The 20,876-nt window shown below is 39.9% G+C and overlaps 2 protein-coding genes across 2 annotated transcripts; both read left to right on the top strand.

The window, feature by feature from the left end:
- The first annotated feature begins 3,634 nt into the window (after positions 1-3,634).
- On the top strand, positions 3,635-15,901 carry samd4b (sterile alpha motif domain containing 4B). Its single transcript, XM_085370986.1, has 13 exons — positions 3,635-3,929; positions 4,951-5,463; positions 5,600-6,070; positions 6,226-6,468; positions 6,607-6,716; positions 7,038-7,124; positions 7,476-7,749; positions 7,994-8,079; positions 8,318-8,433; positions 8,678-8,870; positions 9,377-9,503; positions 11,557-11,640; positions 12,953-15,901. The coding sequence occupies exons 2-13, from the start codon at positions 5,268-5,270 to the stop codon at positions 12,979-12,981; spliced, it is 2,016 nt and encodes a 671-aa protein (XP_085227112.1). The 5' UTR covers positions 3,635-3,929; positions 4,951-5,267; the 3' UTR covers positions 12,982-15,901.
- A 209-nt stretch (positions 15,902-16,110) lies between these two features.
- On the top strand, positions 16,111-20,093 carry socs9 (suppressor of cytokine signaling 9). Its single transcript, XM_085371758.1, has 2 exons — positions 16,111-16,222; positions 18,204-20,093. Exon 2 carries the CDS (start codon positions 18,352-18,354, stop codon positions 19,981-19,983), a length of 1,632 nt encoding a protein of 543 aa, XP_085227884.1. The 5' UTR covers positions 16,111-16,222; positions 18,204-18,351; the 3' UTR covers positions 19,984-20,093.
- The last annotated feature ends 783 nt before the right edge of the window (positions 20,094-20,876 follow it).

Genomic DNA, 20,876 nt, shown 5'->3' with positions numbered 1-20,876 from the left:
ATCATTTTAAGTGGGGGCACTTGCACAATCGGTGGCTGACTAAATACTTTTTTGCCCCACTGTACATTACACTTACACAGCAACCTACCCCGGTGCCCAGGAATATTGTCAAATTAGAAGTGTAAATTAATTGTGTATCTGATAGGAAAGAAATTTATTGCCATGCTGCTCTCTACTGGTGGAAATTGTAGGTATGTTGCACCTCTGGCCAAACACACTTTGCTGTTTCCTAGACCATTTTGTTTTAAATAAAAATAATCAGGTGCAGTGACCCTTTTTATCTGTACTGATAAGTACCAATTGTGTTCTTCATGATTCAAAATTGGTATTAATAAAATAATGGAAAGGAAGTAATGAATAATAAATGCCAATGAAATTGTAACAGCAAAGGAACGTTAACAATAAGCAAGACAACTGATAGACAATACCCAGACAGTAAAAGCTACCATATGCAGTTTAATTTAGTAGATAAAATCTTTTAGTCTTGTGTTTTAAAAAGTGAATTTTTAAAAAGATGCTACAGAGTCTGCAAGTGGCAAAAGCCACCTTTAGATGTAGTCACTACTTTGAAAGGGCAGAAGGGTCACATCCTAGGATGTAAGTGTATGAACTGAGCAATATGGTCAACGTTTCTGCTATTTAACTAGGGCCAGCATTAATTTAACAGTGGTTAGTAACATTTGAAATCAATTCTAAAATATACAGGAAGCCCATGGAGAGATGCCATGATTATGGTGATGTGATAAAGTCTACTAAAACCATTGAAAAGGCTTTCTGCTATGTTCTAAACTAGCTGAAGGTGGAAGAGTGACTTTTCATTTATATCAAAGAGAATAAATTGCAGTATTAGGATGCACGTGTGGAGGACTTCTTTCACGTCTGAGTATGAGGATACTGGTTTTATTCTGGGGGTGCTTTTTTATTTCAAGGAAGAAAGACTGGAGAACTGAACAACCCAAACCTGAATAAACTGGAACTCCTGTATCTCTTTATATTTGTAAAAAAAAAAAAAAAAAGAGCCAAGAGAACTCTTATTGCTATTCATGCCGTTTGGGGGACTGAACAATAACAATTTTTATTCTGATCTATAAAGTGGAAGAAAATGCAGCGTCTTCTAATATTCAGCATCAATATCACAGCAATAGCTAGGTCTCTGGCCCACTGTGTCTATGGTGACCAACAAACTTCTTTCTAAAAGATAAGAATGCAACAATCAACTGCAGAATCCTTGATAAGACCCTTAGTTTTACTTTATACACCCTTTCCTTCCAAATGCAGTCCAAATTTATTCATAAAGCACATTTAAAAACAACAAAGTTGACAAACATGCTGTACATGAAACAAAGGGTTACACAAAAAAATAAGAGATACCATATGCACCATATACACGCACACACTGAAAGAATTGCCAAAAAAGAAAAGATCGCATACACTTTCATTAATATGAAGATGATAGGTCATTATATTTATTCATGTAGGCCGAAGACCCAATTAGTTAAACTACAGGCATGTCTTAAAAACATAAAGACCGGATGTCCCATAATCATCTTCTCCTAAATACCAACTATATTCTAACAGAGCAATTATAACAGAGCACTTCACCTTTTTCAGACTGTAGGCTTTCTTGTGGTTCCTAGGGTATTTAAAAGTAGAATGTGGCACAGAGCCTTTAGTTAGAAAGCCCCTCTATTGCAGGATCAGCTACCAACTTGGATTTAGGAGACATACACCCTCTCTAGTTTTAAGATTAAACTCAGAACTTTCCTTTGTGATAAAGCTCATAAATTAGTTGGGGCGGGTACAATTGAACTTGAACCATGCCGTTTACTGCTGCAGGACTTCCTGTGATACACTGTGGTGTGTTGAGCACTTCTTCTTCACCCACCACTTTTCCCTCATTACGTGTTTATATATTACTGCAGCATGTCATTCAAATGTTGTCTTCTCTCTACCTTAGTCTATGTTCTGTCCTATCTCCTTATGCTCTGGTTTGCTTTTCTCTTCTCTTTCTTCTTTTCTCTTTCCCCTCACCTCCCAACCACTTGTGGCAGATAGCTGTTCCTCCCTGAGCCTGATTCGGTTAGTTTCTACCAGTTAAAAGGGAGTGTTTCTTTCCCTCCCATGCAAAATGCTTGCTCATAGGGGTTTGTATGATTGTTGGGTTTTTCCCAGAATAGTGAAGGGGGTTTTCTACCTTGTAATATAAGGTGTTCTAAGGCCTATATTATTCTAATTTGGTACTATATAAATAAAGCTTAATTGAACTGAAAACATTTTTTAAGATGATCTAAAGGATCATCATCTAAAGATCTGTCGAACCTCGTGAAACTCTGACATGTCTTAAAGACCTCAAAGTCTTCTCTGTGGACTGCTAAAAAGATAGTCACTGGTTAAACTGAGGAGGAAAAATAAAAGCTAAAAGCTTGTGGAAAAAACTTTAAATAAAAAAAAACAACTTATAAATATGTAAGAACAGAAGGATGAAAGTTTGCTTTCTTTAAAAACGGTTCAATGACAGCACATAAAAAAATAGAATGGAAAATGATTCTGATAAAGAGATGAAAGAAAGTTTTACATTGTTGTGAGGCATCAGTGAAATGACACTGGACAGATGTGATAATGGAGTCTATATCTACTGTATTTTATATTCAGGTTAAGTTGCTGTTTCTTGTCTATTGCACATTTTTAACTGTATAGCACCTGCCATTTATATCTTACACAGTACTGTCCATACACTCAGGATGGTGGGTCAATTCAAGCATGATCATATGTTATCTTTGAATATTACATTTATAGTTTAGTTTAATTTTGCCAGAATATTGCCTACTTTTTGGCATTTTTGTATTTTGTATTTCGACTGTTCTCTATGTCGAAGCACAATGTGTGGTCTTTTTTGCACTATGTATATGTGCACACTGTGGAACCTGAGCTTCACAATTTTGTCTCTTTGCATACAGGTGATATAACAATAAAATTCACATTGGCTTCATCTGTATAAGTACAGTGAGAGAAGATGACAGAATAGCATACACTACTCAGCTACGACATTAGAAACAGTGGCAAGTGAAAGAATACCATTAGTCATTTTGTTAATAATGCAGTGTTCTGCTGGGAATCATTTGGTATTGACATTTATGTTGATGAGAAAACTGATTTCAGCAACCACACACATAAGTGCAATACAGGAGCTTAGAAAGGCTCATCGAACAAGCACGTTAGGTTAATTTAATGGTTCTTAAACTCTGGTGGTGGCCCCACTGGTGGGACATAGAGCCACAGCAAGTGGGATTTGGACGACCAGAAGCTAAATATAGAATAAAACTACGTTGAATTAATAAAAACACAAGTTTTTTCTTCTGTCTTTAATAACTGGTACAAATGTGGGGAGTGGGCTGTGTGGGCGAGTGTGGTGTGAGGTTGTCTGTCTCTGTGATCAACTAGAGACCTGTTCAGGACGCTATGGGATAAGCAACATTTCCCTCGCAGAGAAAACGTAAGAAAATGTATATATCTATCAGATATATCAGATAGATAATCCACCTCAGCCAGGGTCTTCTTCATATTTATAAGATTGTGGGCGGACATTAATATTGCGTGCGTCGTGTAGACGTATGACGTTGTGCCCACGTCTTACGTCAACTTAAAATCGAAGTAGATTTCTCCAGGCGTACACTCCTTATTTCTGTATTGTAACTAACATTTTTGTACATAAATTCTTTAACATAGTATGCTTAAAGCCACAGAGGCTCACCACTGTACAGGAACCTCCTTAAGGAGTACTACGCATGGGACCGAAAGCTACGCTTCTCAGCTAAGCTAACGTTGCTGCATCTTTTAGCAAAACTTGCTAGCTAAGAAGCTAACGCTACCGTCGAGCTAGCAATGCATTACTACTAGCCTAGCCCGCTAACCAGTGACAACTGACAAAGGTAAACAACAAATCTTTTGAGTCTCTTCAGTTTAAATCGTCACTTGAGTAACTTAATCTTGCTATCTGGCTAAAACCTCTGGCCGATCAGAATAGCGTTTTAACATTCTCGTTTTTACCGCTAAGACTAAAGTACGAGGCGGAGAAAAGGGGCAGCAACAGCGTCAACGAAAAACAATACAAATCTCGATCCCTCATCACAGACTAGGCCAACCGAGCTAACTCAGCTAACCGCTATTTAATGCTTAGCTGCCGGGTGTAATATTCGTCTGTTTTAGTCTAAGAAACCCTCGCAGCAAGGTGAGAACCGGAGCTTTCAGCCGAGCACCCAGCTTTGTTCATAAAATCAACATTATAGCTCATACTGTTACAGGTGATAGCGTTTGCAGTGCTGGGAGTTAGCAGTTTTGACATGTAACCGAAGTTACCCTTGCTCGTTAGTGATTACATGTCTGCGATTCATTTTCTCTGTAAGAGAAAGCAGTATTAGTTTCTGTAAAAAAGAGGTATTATTCACTTATGTTCTTTGAATAGCGGACTTTTTTTGCTCTACGTTTTACTGACCCAGTCTCTTATTGATAACTGTGTTGACACACCTTTTGTGAATGGCTCGCCTGTATAATGATGCTGTGACTTAAGAAGCATAGACCTGGGAGAGGTCTTTATAATGCCTATAATATAGCGGTAGTCTGTTTTATTTGCACTTTGTGCCATAATCTCTGATTAATGATCATGATATAAGATTAGACCCTCATTGTCAGTTATTTTTTCCTCTCCCTGAGGTTGATGATCCATTGGCATGATCTAACAGAGTCATTACTGTTACCTTGTTTGCAAGGTTGAGGCAATAGATTACTCAACTGCCTTATTTTAACATAAGCTACTTCTGGCTGCTCCCTTGCAGTGATGTTACATTTAAGAAGTTTTTCCTTGTATGCAATTTTAGAATTAATGTGACAGTTCACCGAATGTCTAGTTTAAGTATGCAATGTGGTTTGCTTTCTGTGTTTGTTTTGTAATAGGGTGCAGATGATCCAGAACACGCCGGAATGAAAAAAAATATTTTCCTGTTTGTGTGATTAGCCACTACAATTGACACTCACTTTCAGCCTAAAGACATCCTGTGAAAAATCCACGCCACATCCCTCGCTGAAGTTTCTCCTGCATCTGAACCATGTGAGGGTCCCTCGGTCCAGTCTGAGGGGAATCCCAAGACTGTTGAAAATACAACCCCGCTGTGCGGGGCTGGACTCAACCCATCTGTGTCTGAGCGAGCAGCCTTTCCTGTAGCCCGCTCCCTGTTGGCACATTCTTTTTCTCCTTACCAAGGAGACGCGCCATGATGTTCCGAGACCAGGTAGGTATCCTCACAGATTGGTTCAAAGGCTGGAATGAGTGTGAACAGACAGTGGCGCTGCTGTCCCTCCTGAAAAGGGCATCCCGCACCCAGGCTCGCTTTCTACACATCTGCCTTGAACACTGGCTGGCAGACTGCACTGACATCCACATCCTTGAAGCTGAGGCCAACAATGCAGGTAGCTGAGAGCTTAAGTGTTATTTATTATTAATTACTTTATCATTACAGCCATATTAATTGTTTTTCTAAAATGAAAGACAGCATATATTAAATAATAAAATGTTAATCACATGTAAAAATCTATTTGTCGTTAGCAATTGTCAGCCAATGGCACCAGGAACCAAAAGAGAAAGTGGTCTCCTTGCTGTTGTCCCATCTGCCTCTGCTGCAACCACGTAATAGTGAGGCCAAATGTGAGTACATGAAGCTGCTGCAGAAGGTTTTGAGTCACACTATTGAGAGTAGCCTGTTTGTGGAAGAAAGCAGGCAGCTGCTATCTTATGCCCTCATCCACCCTGCCACCACACTGGATGACCGCACATCTCTCGCCATGTGGCTGAACCACCTGGAGGAGCACCTTTCCAGTGGGTATACACCACGTGCTCCATCCAGCCCCTACCACCCACGCCAAGGCTCAGATGAGTGGCCCAGTTCTGCAGAGTCTCTGGACCCCGGCCTTGTTTGGCACGACAAGTCTCCTTCATCCAGCACACCTTCAGCAGGCCAGAACGGACACATGTCATTCCCAGGCGGGATGTCCTCACCTATTAACAGCAATAATACAGGTAATATTTGTCATTCAACTCTCATTTTTCATCTTTTGGGAAAACATAAGAAGTGGTTTAGTAAAAGCATGAGTTATCAGTCATAAGCATATCGACTGTTTTACAAACAGTTTTTTTTTTGTTGTTGCTCATATCTGAAATGTTTCCCTTTCCAGGCCTTTGTGGGCAGATGCAGCCCAGCCCTCAGAAGAAGTCCATGTCCATTATTTCTTCCAGTTCCCAGGCTTGTGGGTCTGAGTGGGTTAGCCAGGATGACGCAGTGGGCCGGCAGAACTTTATTCCGACAGATCACGCACCCCTTTCGCCCCAGAGCAGCGTAGCTTCTTCAGGCAGTGAGCAGACAGAAGAACAAGGCTCTGTTCGCAACACCTTCCAGGAGGATGGTAGTGGCATGAAAGGTCAGAGTTCTTTACCTAACCAGTCCAAGAGCACTCCAAGCTCTGGTAAAAGCCATGCACAGCCAACAGCTGGGGTGATTTTAAGCCAAAATATAATGTGACTTTTTTTGTAACTTTTTCCCCCCCTTTTTGTTCTAGATGTTCCTGCATGGTTGAAGAGTCTCCGCCTTCATAAATATGCATCACTTTTCTCCCAGATGACCTATGAGGAGATGATGATTCTCACAGAGCAGCACCTGGAGTCACAGGTTTTTAAGCCTCCTTTTTGCATACGCTGGCGCCAGGCTTTGATTATTCTACACTCCTTATCAATTGTGAACATTATTGTCCTCAAACCTGATGATACATCAGCTCTCAATGAGGCATGAAATTAAACAACGCACCCTACAGTTATATCGACCCAGTCGCACATACAAATGGTGCGATTTTGCCTCTGCCCCTTGGCTTTAATGAAACAGATGGTGATTAGGTCTGTTATTTAGTAACTGTATAAATTGCCCAGTGTTCCCTCAAGAAATGACTTTCCTGCTTCTTATGCCATCTTGCTATTTTCTCTCTCTCCTTTTTAGAACGTCACTAAAGGAGCACGACATAAGATTGCCTTGAGTATCCAAAAACTGCGAGAGAGGCAGAGTGTGCTCAAGTCTTTAGAAAAGGTAATTCAAATCGGATAATATTTTTCTCAAGCTAAAAAAAAAAATAGCAGTGGTGCTTTGTCTTGATGAATTTTCAATTGCACTGATCAAAATTGCACTTGAGTATGTACTTGGTGACAGTCATGTGATTTAGCTCCATTGGGAAATTCCCAGTCTGCTTGTTGGCATAGAAACATGGAGGAGGGCTGGTAGGAATTCAGTGTCTTCCTGTAAGACATTTCAGTGGAGCAAACGTTTGCTTGGCTACAGTCTCAATCTGGATTTCCAACTTGGAAATCAATCTTTCCGCTCACAACAGCACCCGTAAAACTTAAGCTATCATATGACAATGATGTCGTCATCTCTTGTCAGGATATTTTGGAAGGGGGAAACCTACGCAATGCCCTCCAGGAGCTGCAGCAGATCATCATCACACCTATTAAGGCCTACAGTCCACCCACTGCAGCACAGACTGCTTCAGACACCACCACCTCACCTTCAGATTCTACAAAAACAGGAACGGATAAAGAGCCGGCCCCAGAGGGCTTCCAATCCAACAATCCACCTCCCTGTGATGGAGATTCCTCAGGTGCACCCATCTCAGATGGTGACATTGCTGGACAGTTCACTCGTGTTATGGGTAAAGGTAAGAATACAGTAGAGGTTTTACGGAGTAGATGAAGGTTGCTAATTAGATTGGTGGCCAAGTCCTTATTGGAATCTCTCTTACAACTTTCTTATAAAAGCTATGAATTTAGATTTCATACCCAGGTCAGGATATTGTATAAAACAAAAATACTTAGAATAATCCATTTTCACCAACCCCCATTAACAGAGATCAGCAGGTATCACTCATACTGAAGGGTACTGTGGCTTTTTCCCCCCCTCAGTTTGCACCCAGTTGCTGGTGTCAAGGCCAGATGAAGAAAATATCAGCTGTTACCTTCAGCTAATTGAGAAGTGTCTGATACATGAGGTAAGAAACTGAAGATGAAGCTTTTTCTCTGTTTGCTCATATGTGTGGATGCAGTTGTAAATGGAACTTGTGACAACCTTAAAACACAAATATAATGCCTTTAAAAAGATCTTTTTAAAAAAGCTTGCCTGTTTCTTTCTTGAACTGAAAAATAAATACAGATTCCAAATGCATTTCCAGAAATCCTGCTAATACTTTGTTCATTATTTCACTCCTTTTTGCTGTCTTGTTTTGACAGGCTTTCACAGAAACTCACAAGAAAAGGCTGGTCTCCTGGAAGCAGCAGGTCCTCAAACTGCTCCGCCTGTTCCCTCGGAAAGCTATGCTGGACATGCCTGGGTACCGTCAGAAAGGGTGAGAGTGCTGGCCTTCTTTTACCTTTGATCTTCCTCTTTAGCAGAAGAGCTGTCACATCAGTTTATTGTGATTCTGGATTCGTCTCTGTTATCTGTTAGCTTGATTTTCTTTCCCTTCTTTTTAGTTTCCTCTTTTCCTAATTGAAATTGCTGCTGTCATTTCTTAAGAAATGGCTGTAATAGTTCAACAATCCTTATAATTTCTAAGGCATGTTTCTCTGGTGTTTGTTTTGCTACTCCAGCTGGACCTATGGGTCCAACTCCCTCCCCACAGCAGGTTCTGTAAGTGGAGGTGTAGGGCGTCGCGGCCAAAGGCAGTTCCAGATGACCCCTCGTGGACTTCCAGCTGGACGCATGTGTCTCCCAGCTGGTATTGGGGGAGCTTCTCCACGGCACACTCTCACTAGTCCTGCGCTGACAGGACAGGGTAGACAAGTCAGTATTTTAAATGTTATAATTATATTATGACATCAAGTTGTAACATGCATTACTAATTTTAACTTCTATACAGATTAGATAGCCTACGAAAAAATCAAATATTAAAAGATTTAATGACTTAAAACCAGTTGTTCTCAAACTGTAAACCCCGCTGGTGACAAATGGTGAGCTAAGTGGTGTAGAAATGACCCAGAAAAAAATAGTGGAACAAAGTTCAATTAATATGAACTCTGTGTAGGGTAAATTTGAATAGTTTTGTGAGAAGGTATTGGTCAGTATGAAGCACGTTAAAACAGTCATAATACATCTTTGTTCTGAAAGCAAAAAAACTGCCCACAAAAAGAGGTTTAATCAGTACAGATTTGACAGTAAAACTGGTTTCATAGTTTTATATAATTTGAGTGTTTTTATTTGAGAACCTAGCTGAAGGTTTAAGAAACTTTGCCAGTTTTCCTGGATAAGTGATGTTTGTGTAAGGAGAACTTGTGTTTTCCAATATATAGAGCCTGTGGTTTGCCAACCCTGGAGGCAGTAACAGCATGCCAAGTCAGAGTCGCAGCTCTGTACAGCGGACCCACTCGCTCCCTGTCCACACTTCCCCACAAACCATGCTCATGTTCCAGCAGCAAGGTATATATATATATATATATATATGCACTAACCCACAAACTGTCATAGTGCTTGTTTAATGTACCACATTCTGTGCCAACATGTAAACACAACCTTCTTGACATCTTGGGATTCCTGTTTACACTTTATAACACCTAGTTTTACCTACATGTTCTGAAAGTATTTTTTTTTAATGCCTAACTGGAAATGGCTATTGGAATATTTGAAAGCTCTGGATCTCAGTCTGAGTTTTGCAAGTAGAACAAGCTACACAACCTCTGAAAAAAAAAAAAAAGCAAAAAAAAAAAAAGCTATGAATTGGTCAGATGCCAGAATGGAGAGTGTCTCTCCCTCTGTGCCAAGGACAAACTAACAAGACGGCTTAGCAGCATGTTGCAGAAAACAATCTGTCGCCTTGTATAGTATACATAACCTTTGGTTGCCTTGTTTTGTGTGCCAGATGCCAGACGTGAGCATTGCAAATTTACCTGTAATGGATCTGTCGTGTTTTAGCAGAGTCAGCTTCGGATATTTCCATAAAGGAGTGTGTGAAAGCCAGAAATGTATAGTTCCACAGACATGAACTCAGTATGGTTATAGTTTCAGTGTCTACACTACACAAGAAACAAAAACCTGAAAAATACAGCATTTCTAATTGACTGAGTCCAAATCTGAATCTGCTTTAAGATTGTGTTGCATTTTTTAAACGATCGATTGAATAAATGTTGGAAATATTTAATTGCAAACTAAAGCTTGGTCCTGCACAACAGACCATGTTTCCTAATTTACTGCACTTCAGGCAGCTTACTGCTTATGAACAGAAGCGTTCCTGAACTGCTGACCTTGTTATGTTTGTGATTCAATGCTTAAATCTGTATTTTCAATATAGTGGCATCTACAGTGATCTGCCTCTGACTTTCCTCTTATAGCATGTTGTTTTTGTTGCACACTCTTCCTACACTTCATTTAGTGTAACAACATGCCTGCATCCATACATCATACACCTTATTTTTCATTTCTAGCTTTAGCATAGAAATTTCAACAACAAATTTCCCTAACAAATTTCCCACGTGTGGGACTAATAAAGGTTATCTTATCTTATCTTATAACCAGTCAAAGCAAAATAAGGTGTTAAAACATATATGCAAGTAAAAAGGGTGTGTGACAGCAGCCAGAATTATACAGCATGATGTAGGACTCTCAGATATAAACCTTTTTATTATTTTGGAAGTTTTGTTCCTCAGTACAGAGACAAAACAAAACTATTGTAGCATAATATGTTCTTTGAGTATCCCAGAGGATTCCTTATAAAGCTGTCTAGACATCACTGTCAGCCAAACACCTAAATGCCTTTGTGGAAGTTCAACTTTCAAGCTCCGTTTTACTTCTGCTTCTCAGACCAGTGTTGTACTATCGATCATGTCTTTATTCTCTTGAAACCGATTGAAATTTACATCAGAACTTACATCAGAATACATCTAAAGCTTTGCAGTCACAGTCTGCTTTTTTAAGTAAGTGAAATGCTAACTGATGTAAGAAAGAAAAGAGGATTGCAAAGGCAGACCTATATCTCACTCTTGAGTTAAACCCCCCCCAACTGTTTGTAAGTATAAATTACATTTCATTAAACACTTTTAAAAATACAGTAAAATGATGTTAAACCTTAGACTTTTACACCATTTATACAAATTCTTGTGCCAGTTACCTCCATTTTTCGTAATGTTCATAGTCGTTTCAACCGAATTAAACACTATCTGTAGATATGCCTTATGTTGTTTGTTTAGAAAACAGAACTACTCCCTTTATTAGTGTTACTCACTTCAATTTTAGATTACAGCACCAAGGTGAGCTGAGCATAAGCAACCTTGTGATGATGATTCTTTTGCACACTGTGTTTTTGCACATTGTGTTTCAATAATGTAATCTAAATGTGAGTCAGGCAGATTAATCTGCGTTAATGCAGATTTTATATATAAATGTTTTTGTTTGTTTGTTTGTTTTCTAAATTTAGTGTAGTGACAGTATGTCATTTCCTAACATTCCTGTGGACTAATAGTTTTATTCATTTCCTCAGAATGCCAAGTTCCAGGTGCTGACCTGGAGATCAACCCTACGCTGGAATCACTGTGCCTCAGTATGACAGAGCATGCCTTAGGGGGTAAGTGTCAGCAACTTTAAATGGGACACTGGTTGGCAAACGTGTACACAGCTTTCAGTTAGAGCAGAAGAGCAGGGGTGGACAGCCCACGATCCCCTTAACTGTCACTCCTGCAAGCTTTAAAAAACAAAATAAAACAAAAAAGATGTAATCCTGTAATCCTTCTTAATCTGCAGCTTTTTTTCTTTTATTGTTTGGTAGGAAGAGCTTAAATAGATCTTTTGATATTGAAGGTTGCTGACCCAAGAACTAGTCAAATGGGAGAAAAAGAGCCCTTTAAACAAAAGACAGTGTAAAAAATGGATATACCCAGAGAAGTTTTTACTATTGTTTTTTCAGCCACAAGCTACCTTACATGCTTCACAGGGTCAAATTTTACTTTATCCGCTAATGCTAGCAGGCTTGATTAGAATGTTGCATCTATAAACTGTATGGGTGCATCTCATTTGAGGTAATTAGTGCCAAGTAAGACTAATAAAAACTAGAATTTCACTCACCAAAACTGAAATAAAAGAAGCCATAACATTAGTCAGATAATCCACTGAAAAGGCTCCAACAGCATAGACACAATGAACAGTAGTGGATGAGGCCTAGCAGACTTGATCAGCTCCAGCTGCCTGTGGCAGGACACCTGTCTGTCAGAGTGGCCACACCCCTGACTCAGTTATTCAAGTGGATGAGTTACAAAAGAATTCACCCCATTTAGAGTGGGATCAAAGCCAGATTGTTTTATGGTTATTAATTCTGTTTGACATTTTAACACGGGGGGGTCTGTGCAGTGCTCTATTTGGAAGAGAAACTCGAGTAGCAATTAGAGGAACTGCACTGCCACTTCTATGTTGGCTTAATTTTTAAGCTCTGGAGGTTGCACCTGTGTTTCAACATCAGTAGCTCTGTATAATTGTCCAGTATTGTGGTTGTAAATAATTTATGAGATGCATGACTTTTGGAAAATTTTATATTTTCATTCCTTTAACTGATGCGGCTAAAGTTATGTTCTGTTTTGGCTTTGTATATCTTAAAACAAGGATGCATAAAGGGCCTGAGGGCCAGAAGCAGCATAAATCTTAATAGAAATCTGCAGATTGTCTGTATACTGGATAGTATGTGTTAAATCAGTGATACTGCAAGACAGAAGCCAATTTAAATTTCATAGGATTTAGTGTTTTTAATTTTCTTAATGTTACTAATATATGTATCTAACAGTAAGTTTAGCAGCAGGACAGTGACATGCCCCTTCAGCGATGCCATGCTTATCACATTGTGATTATAAATGTAATGTACCTTAACGTGTCTCTGTTCTACCCCTCAGATGGAACAGACCGGACTTCAACAATATGAAAAGAAGAAAGGAAAAATACACTTCATTTGAGGCCTATTCAGTTCCTCATCACCCAGCACAAAGATAAACGTATGCTTCAGAAAACCAGGCAAAGCAGTCACTACAAAATGACAAAAAAACTGTGTATATGTTCTCTAATATTTTTGTACGTTATTATATACAACTAAGTTTATTAAAAATGGAATACAGATGATTATTATATTGCAGGACAGAGAAAAAAAAGGTTAACTGTGCAAACTGCTCCGTGTCACCTGCAGGACTGTGGCATGATCTGCAGAGGCTCAGTTTGCCGTTGTGAGAGAAAAACAGTAGATTGGTGCTTTCATAAAGGGGTTCCGCCCTATGAGTTACTCTTCTTTTCCTTCTGCCTTGGAATAAGGCTTTCTATCCAAAACACACTGACAGCAACAGCCTCTGCACCATATAATGTGTAGATTCTGAAGATTTCCAGCCAGAGTTAAGGCACTTTTAATAAATGAACTTTGATATTAGGCACTAAATGGTATTTGGCTCAATTACACACTTACTGAGGTTCCCCTTGTAGTCAGGTGCTGATATACAGACACCAGTATGCTTTCTAGCCACCGTAATCATTCTTTAACCTGTGATAGCTGGGGCTTTTGTTGGTTGAAACTTGGTCAGCTTTCCTTGGTTCTTTTTGTCGTCTCTAACGAGCATGTTTTTGTGTCAAAGGAAGGAGAGAGATGACCAAAAGGCTTGAAGAACAGCTTGTAATTCAACCACAGGTTTATCCTTTCTCTTGGTTGTTTTTCCCCTGAACATGTAGTCAAAATAGAAGTGACTCTCCTCCTCTAAACTTCTACCAAGCCAAAGAGAAGGGTTGTGTGACTGTCAATTTGAGAAAGACATTTATAGTGAAATGGTATACTATTTTTTAAAAAAGAACAGCGGTTTAAAGAATTTATACCAGCTGCAATTTGTCTCTGTTATTTTATGCCCTACTACATAAATGATGATGAATCTCATTTTGTGCCGAGGAATCCCCAGAGGGGTGAGTAAGGGCTGTGAGGTTTGTACTGTGTGAGAGCTGATTTGATATTGAATTGATAAAAGCAAGGAGTGCAGAGTGTTTTCAATTTACAGTCTAATGCCAGGCGAGAAAACTAAATGAAACCCATCTCAACCCTCTGGCCCCCTTATAATTGGCTTTGAAAAATGAAGCTTGATCTCATAATAAATGCTATGGAGCACAGCGCCTCACCCTCGCAGTGCCCTCTTCCTCAAATGGCCAATGTGATGATTTGATGAATCATACTTTTCAAGGTGCTTGACGATGTCCATCTTTTTTCTGTTTGTGTCTCAATGTGTTTCAGTCTCAGAACCCTAACATTATCATGTGGTATCAGTGTTGAATCAAAAACTGTCTTATACAGCCTCTGTCTGTGAATGTGGCAGAGCCGGAGGTGCATGTATGTGTAATATGGTCTTAACTTTTGGATCACTTTTGGTTGCAACATAAGACAGGGATAACCATTCAAATTATTATTTCATCAAAAATAGGAGGTCTGTCTAGTAAAGATGGTTATTTACAGATATCTTTTTTTCAATTGTATTTTTTACTCTCCCTTGATATTGATAACTTATGCTTATTTTCTATAATCGCATGTTTTGCCACACTAATACCGCACTGTTGTAGATAGAGGGCATGGTGGTTGATGGTGCCCAGTGTCACCGGAGAACAGAAATCTTGCAACTAATGTTGTATGTTTATATCGCCTAAATGTCACTGTTTACATCTCTCTGGGATGATGCCAGATTCATGTTCTGTGATGTCATGCATAATCCATTGTCTCACAATCTAACACATTAAAGAACTGAAGCCTTCTCACACCTGAGCAGGCTGGGTAGATCCCAAAAGCAAGTCTTCTACCCCCCAATCCATGGACTCCATATGAGTTGCAGTAGTGGGTTTTTTGTTTGTTTGTTTGTTTGTTTGTTTGTTTGTTTGTTTTCAAAGGTATAACTATATGAGGCACTTAACGGCTCTTTTTTTGTTTTTGTTTGTTTTTTTGTTTTTGGTCATGTGGTGGTGAGAAAGAATTGTTTCTCAAACCTTGTGATTAAACTGTTTAGCTGTCATGTTCTCATAAACTGTTTATGTGGTGCCTGAAATTCTCGCTCCAGCATCCTCAGCTTTTGTTTTAATAATGGTCATGAGAAGCATTCTAGTCATAGATTTCTTCAGAGCAGGCTCTTGGGATTATCTGACTTGTTAAAAGCATCACACTCATGCCCGCAAAGGACTTTAGTGAGTTAGCAATGGTGGCTTTAAGACTTCTTTCTTTTATTTTTAACTCTTCACTATCCTGTATACCAACTATGTTGTTGCAGATGGCTCAGATTATCCTTCTCATGGCCTCTGTTGCTTTGGACAGCCTACTTGTTACTTCAAATAGACACAGAGGTACAGTGCGGCAGATTTCTAAAAGAGTGTGTGTGCGTGTGTGTTTATAAAGATGATGCAGCAGGGGGGTGACAATGCTTTTCTGAGCCACATAATCATGATGTGATTATGAGTAAACTGAACACTAATAACTGGCCAAGGAATATGTTTACTCCATGTTTACATTCCAAGATGCGTGATATTAGTTGAGAAGTGCATGTATTAGTTTCAGGCTGGTGTATTTTAACATGCCACGCACCCACTACGGAGGTACAGAGCCTGTGTCGCATGGAGACGTCTACCAAGTGGTCCTGAGACCATGTTCATGTCCCAGCATGGCTTTATTATTGAATTAATGTAGCCCACCAGCTGCATATATCTATCTTGTACCAGTTATATTTAATTCTAAAACTCTCCCCCAACTTTTTCTAATGTTTTATGAACCTTTTTGCATCACATGCTTACACTCTACTTTTTTACTGTCACTCATATGTGAATGGTCTGAAATGCAACATCCGTCGGATCATTGACAGTCCAAATAAAGAGGTTCAGTTCTTTTGCAAATTAACTTGTGGTCTGTGTTTGTGTCTGGTTTTTTTTATTATTATTTTTTTTATATGAGGCTTCGGGAAACTCGTGAGTCGCTTTTAAGATGCTCTTGTGTTGAAAGAGTCGCCGCATTGATACCGCAGAGTACGTTTTTACTTCCGGGTTGCGCGGTTCTCGCAGTTCATCAAGCTAATGCGAGCTAGTCATCTCGCTGTTAATAACGGCTTTAGTTTAAATAAGAAGAAATAACGTCTGTTTGGTCTGGGAACTTGATTACAACTTCTTAGGTATGTTCAACATGTGTGTTGTGGCCGTATAAGCCCGATGTAAATGTCTGTAGGCAAGGCAAAGACCTTCCTACCGCAGAAAAGTAGAGTTAGCGGATGGCTAGCTGTGCTTAGCATGTATCAACACTGAACAGCTGTCGGCTAACAATGTTAGCTTGTTAGTTCTTGCTTAGTGTATTTCACGCTGCATAAATGATTAAGTACTTAATTTGGCTGGTAAATTTACATATTTAACGACGATTGAGGTCGGCTCAGTTGTAGAGTTACAAGTTCGTAAATCTTTACTTTTAAGTCGATCATCCCCGGTGTCTCGATAATAGCGGGTGGTGTGATTTGTGAGGACAGAGCTCGATCCCAGATAATACTGCTGCCCCTGGTCGGTTTGTTAAAACTGAAACAGTTTTAACATTTCTATAAGTTGCCGAGACACTAACGTTAAAAAAAAGTTTATTGCTGTTTAAGAATGGTATAAAGCTTTGTTCATAAAACATTTTCAGAAGTTGTGTCACAGAGTGCTTTTCAAGACACCTAATCAAATAAAAGGAAGCCTAACGCAGGGAAGAAAAAGTGGGTGTTTTTACCATTTGTCAACCTTCATGTGAAGTTTAATATCTAAATGTTTCTAAAAGCCAGCTCCTCTAACAAGACAGGACATAAGACATGGGGGCAACAGCTGGAGCCTAATTGAATTAAACATAAGAAAATCTAAACATGGGTGTAAAAATGAAAGCATGAATTACAATCCGAAATAATCACTAATATTATTAAAATGATTTATCTGTCATTCTTTGTTTAATTTATCTTGTCTATGCTGTACATAGCGGGACAGCCACAGAAGTACATTCACAAAGCCCCTGGAAAGCATTGCTAACCGTGGCCAACAAACGAACTTTTTCTGCACCACTTCAGATGTCAAAACAATCTTAATATCGCAAGCCCTGTAATTTAAAAAAAAAGAAAGAAAAAAAGAAGTATATTATTATTACCTTTTGGATTTCTAGCAAAAAAGGGAGCCACTTTGAATTTTGCTCGAAGCTGTGAGCAACAAATAAATAATTAAATAACTTTAGGTTTGTGTGATATTTTTCACCTTGTTGACCACTCAAAGTCTTAAGAATTGCCGCAACTCTGTTATTGGAAACAATGCAATGGATTTTGCCTTGTGTTGCTGTACAAACTGCATAACAACATAATTTCTAGTTTACCTTCAGGCATCTCTTTCTCCACTATGTTCTGCAAAGGGACTGCACTTGTTCGACAACAGTCCATTATCAGCCAACCGATTCATTGGCTCTATTTAGATGATCTCTGATATCAGTTCTGCTGAAAGCTGTGATATACTAAAATTCACTCTGGACATAACATTTTTACAGAAAAATCAGAGGTCACAAAACTTAGAAAGCAGTTTAGTTCTTCAAAATTAGTTGTTAGTACTTCTCCTTTAGTTCCTAAATCATGTGTTGTTATGTGTTATTTGTATATTCTTTTGTAATAAAGTTTTGTAATATGTATTCTACTCCCAGTACGGACAACTCTGTGTACTCATCTGATGTCATAGAAACTCAAGATTTCTTAATGTTAAAAAGACTCTCTTGTGCAGTCTAACAATACCATAAACCAACATTTGGCCTGTATAGTTTTTTTTCCTCCTCTTTTCTCTACCTAAGATTCAAGTCTGAGTTTAAAAAAAAAAAAGAAAAGGAAAAAAAAAGAACTGTAGATTAATCAATAATGAAAATGTCAGTCTCGGCTCTAGGGTCAACACCTTTCTAAAACAATTTAAACAAAAATAAACCTTAGATTTCAACACAGTGAAATTCTGAGAAGTGCTATTGTGTTGGATTGCATCAGTTTTATATGAGCATTTGAAATAAACTGGCAACAAAGTGTGCGCCACCAGAATTTTGACATTATGTTATCTATAAATATTCCATAAGGTTGAAGCTGAGCTTTGAACAGAGTTTTCTTTTTTGTTTTTCAGGCATTGTAAAGTCTGTATGGCCACTATACATGGATGGTGAGAGTGACATGTCAGGATGTGGATGGAAATCATTTGCTGAAAGATAACTGTAATTAGCTGTTCCTTGGAAATTTCCTGGATTGGTGAAACTGTCTCCACATATTCCGTCATGTCATTACCAAAGGAGTCAGGGAACCGAGGAAAAGATCGAGAGAGGGGGGCTCGTCCCAAGGTGAGACAGAGCCGGTCAGAGGAGAGACGAGATGCAGGCGGTGGAAGGAAAGGTGGAAAGGGGAAGAAAAAAGGCCTTTCCTCCCACGACGCTGCGGCTGAGCGACCTGTCAGTGATGGCTTTGAGTATGGTGAGCTGTTGAGTGAACTGGAGACCAGAGACCAATCTTCCCCTTCCCCTCTGAGGGATAGTTGGAGATGGCAGGGCTTTGAAGTAGCTGCCTCATTACTAGGACAGGAACGAGTAACAGCAAGACCAACTCTGGGAGCGACTGGCTCTGCTGCAGAGTTACCCACATCTAGTGAAAGTGAGGGGAGAGGGTCAAGCAGCAGTCGCACTCTCAGGCAAAAAATCCAAGATGCAATGGGGCAGTGTTTCCCAATAAAGACACACACTGCAGCGGCACCAGCTCCATTGCCGCAGGCTCTTTCATCATCAAGTGCCTGTGGCTCCTCGAGGCGCAAGATCCATCTCAGTGAGTTGATGTTGGATGACTGCCCTTTCCCTGTAGGATCAGAGCTGGCTCAGAAATGGTATCTCATTAAACAACACACGGCCCCCATTACCCAGCCTCCCCTGCTAGATTCTACAGTAGTGTGCACTGCCCCAACTTCAACCATGGCAGTTGCAGTGGAGGATGTGGATGACCGATTACGAGAGCGCAGGCGCATCAGCATTGAACAAGGGGTTGAGCCACCTCCCAATGCAGAGATCCACACATTTGAGGTTACAGCCCAAATTAACCCTCTCTACAAGCACGGCCCAAAGCTGGCTCATGGTATGAATGACTTAGCTGAGACTGACAGAACCTCCGTCCATCAGCAACAGCAGCTTCTTCTCCAAAGACAGCAGCAACACCAACTCCTCTTACAGAGCTGTTTGGACACTCTGGATGAAGTTGCAGCCTCTGCATCAGCCTCCGTCCACACCTGCGACGCTGTCTCCGACGCTTTGGTTGACCCAGACATAACTGCGACCAGCATGACCTCTGGAGAAATTCTTCCTCAGACTGAGCATCACAAATCTCACGATAGCTATCGCATTCACACTCAGATTGATTACATTCACTGTTTAGTTCCAGACCTGCTGCAGATCACAAACCTCCCATGTTACTGGGGAGTCATGGACCGCTACGAGGCAGAGACATTGCTGGAGGGAAAGCCTGAAGGCACCTTTCTACTGCGGGACTCTGCCCAGGAAGACTACCTCTTTTCAGTTAGCTTCCGCCGCTATGGCCGCTCACTACATGCACGTATTGAACAGTGGAATCACAACTTTAGCTTCGATGTTCATGACCCCAGTGTCTTCCACGCGCCCACAGTTACAGGACTGCTAGAGCACTACAAGGATCCCAACTCCTGCATGTTCTTCGAGCCCCTCCTGTCCAACCCCATCCACCGCACACAGCCCTTCAGCTTGCAGCACATCTGTCGAGCGGTCATTAGCAGCTGCACCACCTATGATGGCATTAATATGCTTCCCATTCCAAATGCTTTAAAAAAGCACCTGAAAGAATACCACTATAAACAAAGAGTACGTGTACGGCGAATGGATACCTGGTGGGAATGAAAAACAACAAAACACTGACTTAGAGAAACTTCCAAATACATTTTTAATGCAAGTCTCACTAAACTGAACTGAGAAGTGAGTCTTATTCTTCACCCCGTTTGGCTGTATTAACCTACACCACACTGTACTTATTTATTATATTCCTGCTGTACAGGTCTTAACAAATTGTACTAAACAACACTGATGAGGCAATATGTAATCTCACTGTTCTTGCACATTCAGTTCTTTATCCTCAAATTAAACAGACTTATTTAGATGTGTGTTGTTCACGGCTATCCTCACATATCATCTGTGTTTTCAAGTGTGACTAAATCAGCTTAATTATCTAACGATGGGGGGGGGGGGGAGAGTCCTAGAGTGAAAGGAGATGATTATAATCAAGTTGTTCATCAGTCACGTGCTGAGAAGGTGAAACACGCACTGACAAGGTTTCTTTCTTGTAAGTGAGGTGCTGAAGTACAGCACGTCTGTGGTATTAATCATAATTGCCTACATAGCCCAGGGCTGATCATAAGGGATGACAGTTAGGTGCATATGCTACGTGGTCCTATTAAAGATGCAAAGGCTTGTCACTCACTGGATTTGATAATGTGCTCACATTAGTTTTGAGTTTAATTTTTACTTTTAACTGCAATTAAAGACTAACTAACATCCTGTGGTATCAGTCCTGTCTTTGCTGCAGTTATGTACAAGTATGCTTTCGCTGGTGGGTGTAACTCCCGGTGCTTCTAGTGGAGACACTGGACGCGGTGAAACTAATTTGAAAATGTCCTTCTTCCAGGGAGTGAAGTAAAACACTCCATTTTCTTTTATACCTTTCTTTAGCACAGTGTGATATATATATATATATATATATATATATATATATATATATATATATATATATATATATA

The sequence above is a fragment of the Diplotaxodon limnothrissa genome, linkage group LG14, assembly GCF_057381915.1.
Source record: "Diplotaxodon limnothrissa isolate DT_005_m linkage group LG14, D_limnothrissa_male_GT1.1, whole genome shotgun sequence".
Lineage (NCBI taxonomy): Eukaryota > Metazoa > Chordata > Actinopteri > Cichliformes > Cichlidae > Diplotaxodon > Diplotaxodon limnothrissa.
The sequence above is the reverse complement of the archived record's forward strand: the minus strand, read 5'-3'. Positions and strand labels throughout refer to the sequence as shown.

What these genes read in the sequence shown, in the direction of transcription:
- samd4b (XM_085370986.1), top strand. Translation starts at nt 5,268, where the DNA reads ATGATGTTCCGAGACCAGGTAGGTATCCTCACAGATTGGTTCAAAGGC. An exon ending in AGCTGAGGCCAACAATGCAG is followed by an intron (nt 5,464 to 5,599) that starts GTAGCTGAGAGC and finishes ATTTGTCGTTAG; the next exon opens with CAATTGTCAGCCAATGGCAC. An exon ending in AGAAGTGTCTGATACATGAG is followed by an intron (nt 8,080 to 8,317) that starts GTAAGAAACTGA and finishes TTGTTTTGACAG; the next exon opens with GCTTTCACAGAAACTCACAA.
- socs9 (XM_085371758.1), top strand. Translation starts at nt 18,352, where the DNA reads ATGTCATTACCAAAGGAGTCAGGGAACCGAGGAAAAGATCGAGAGAGG.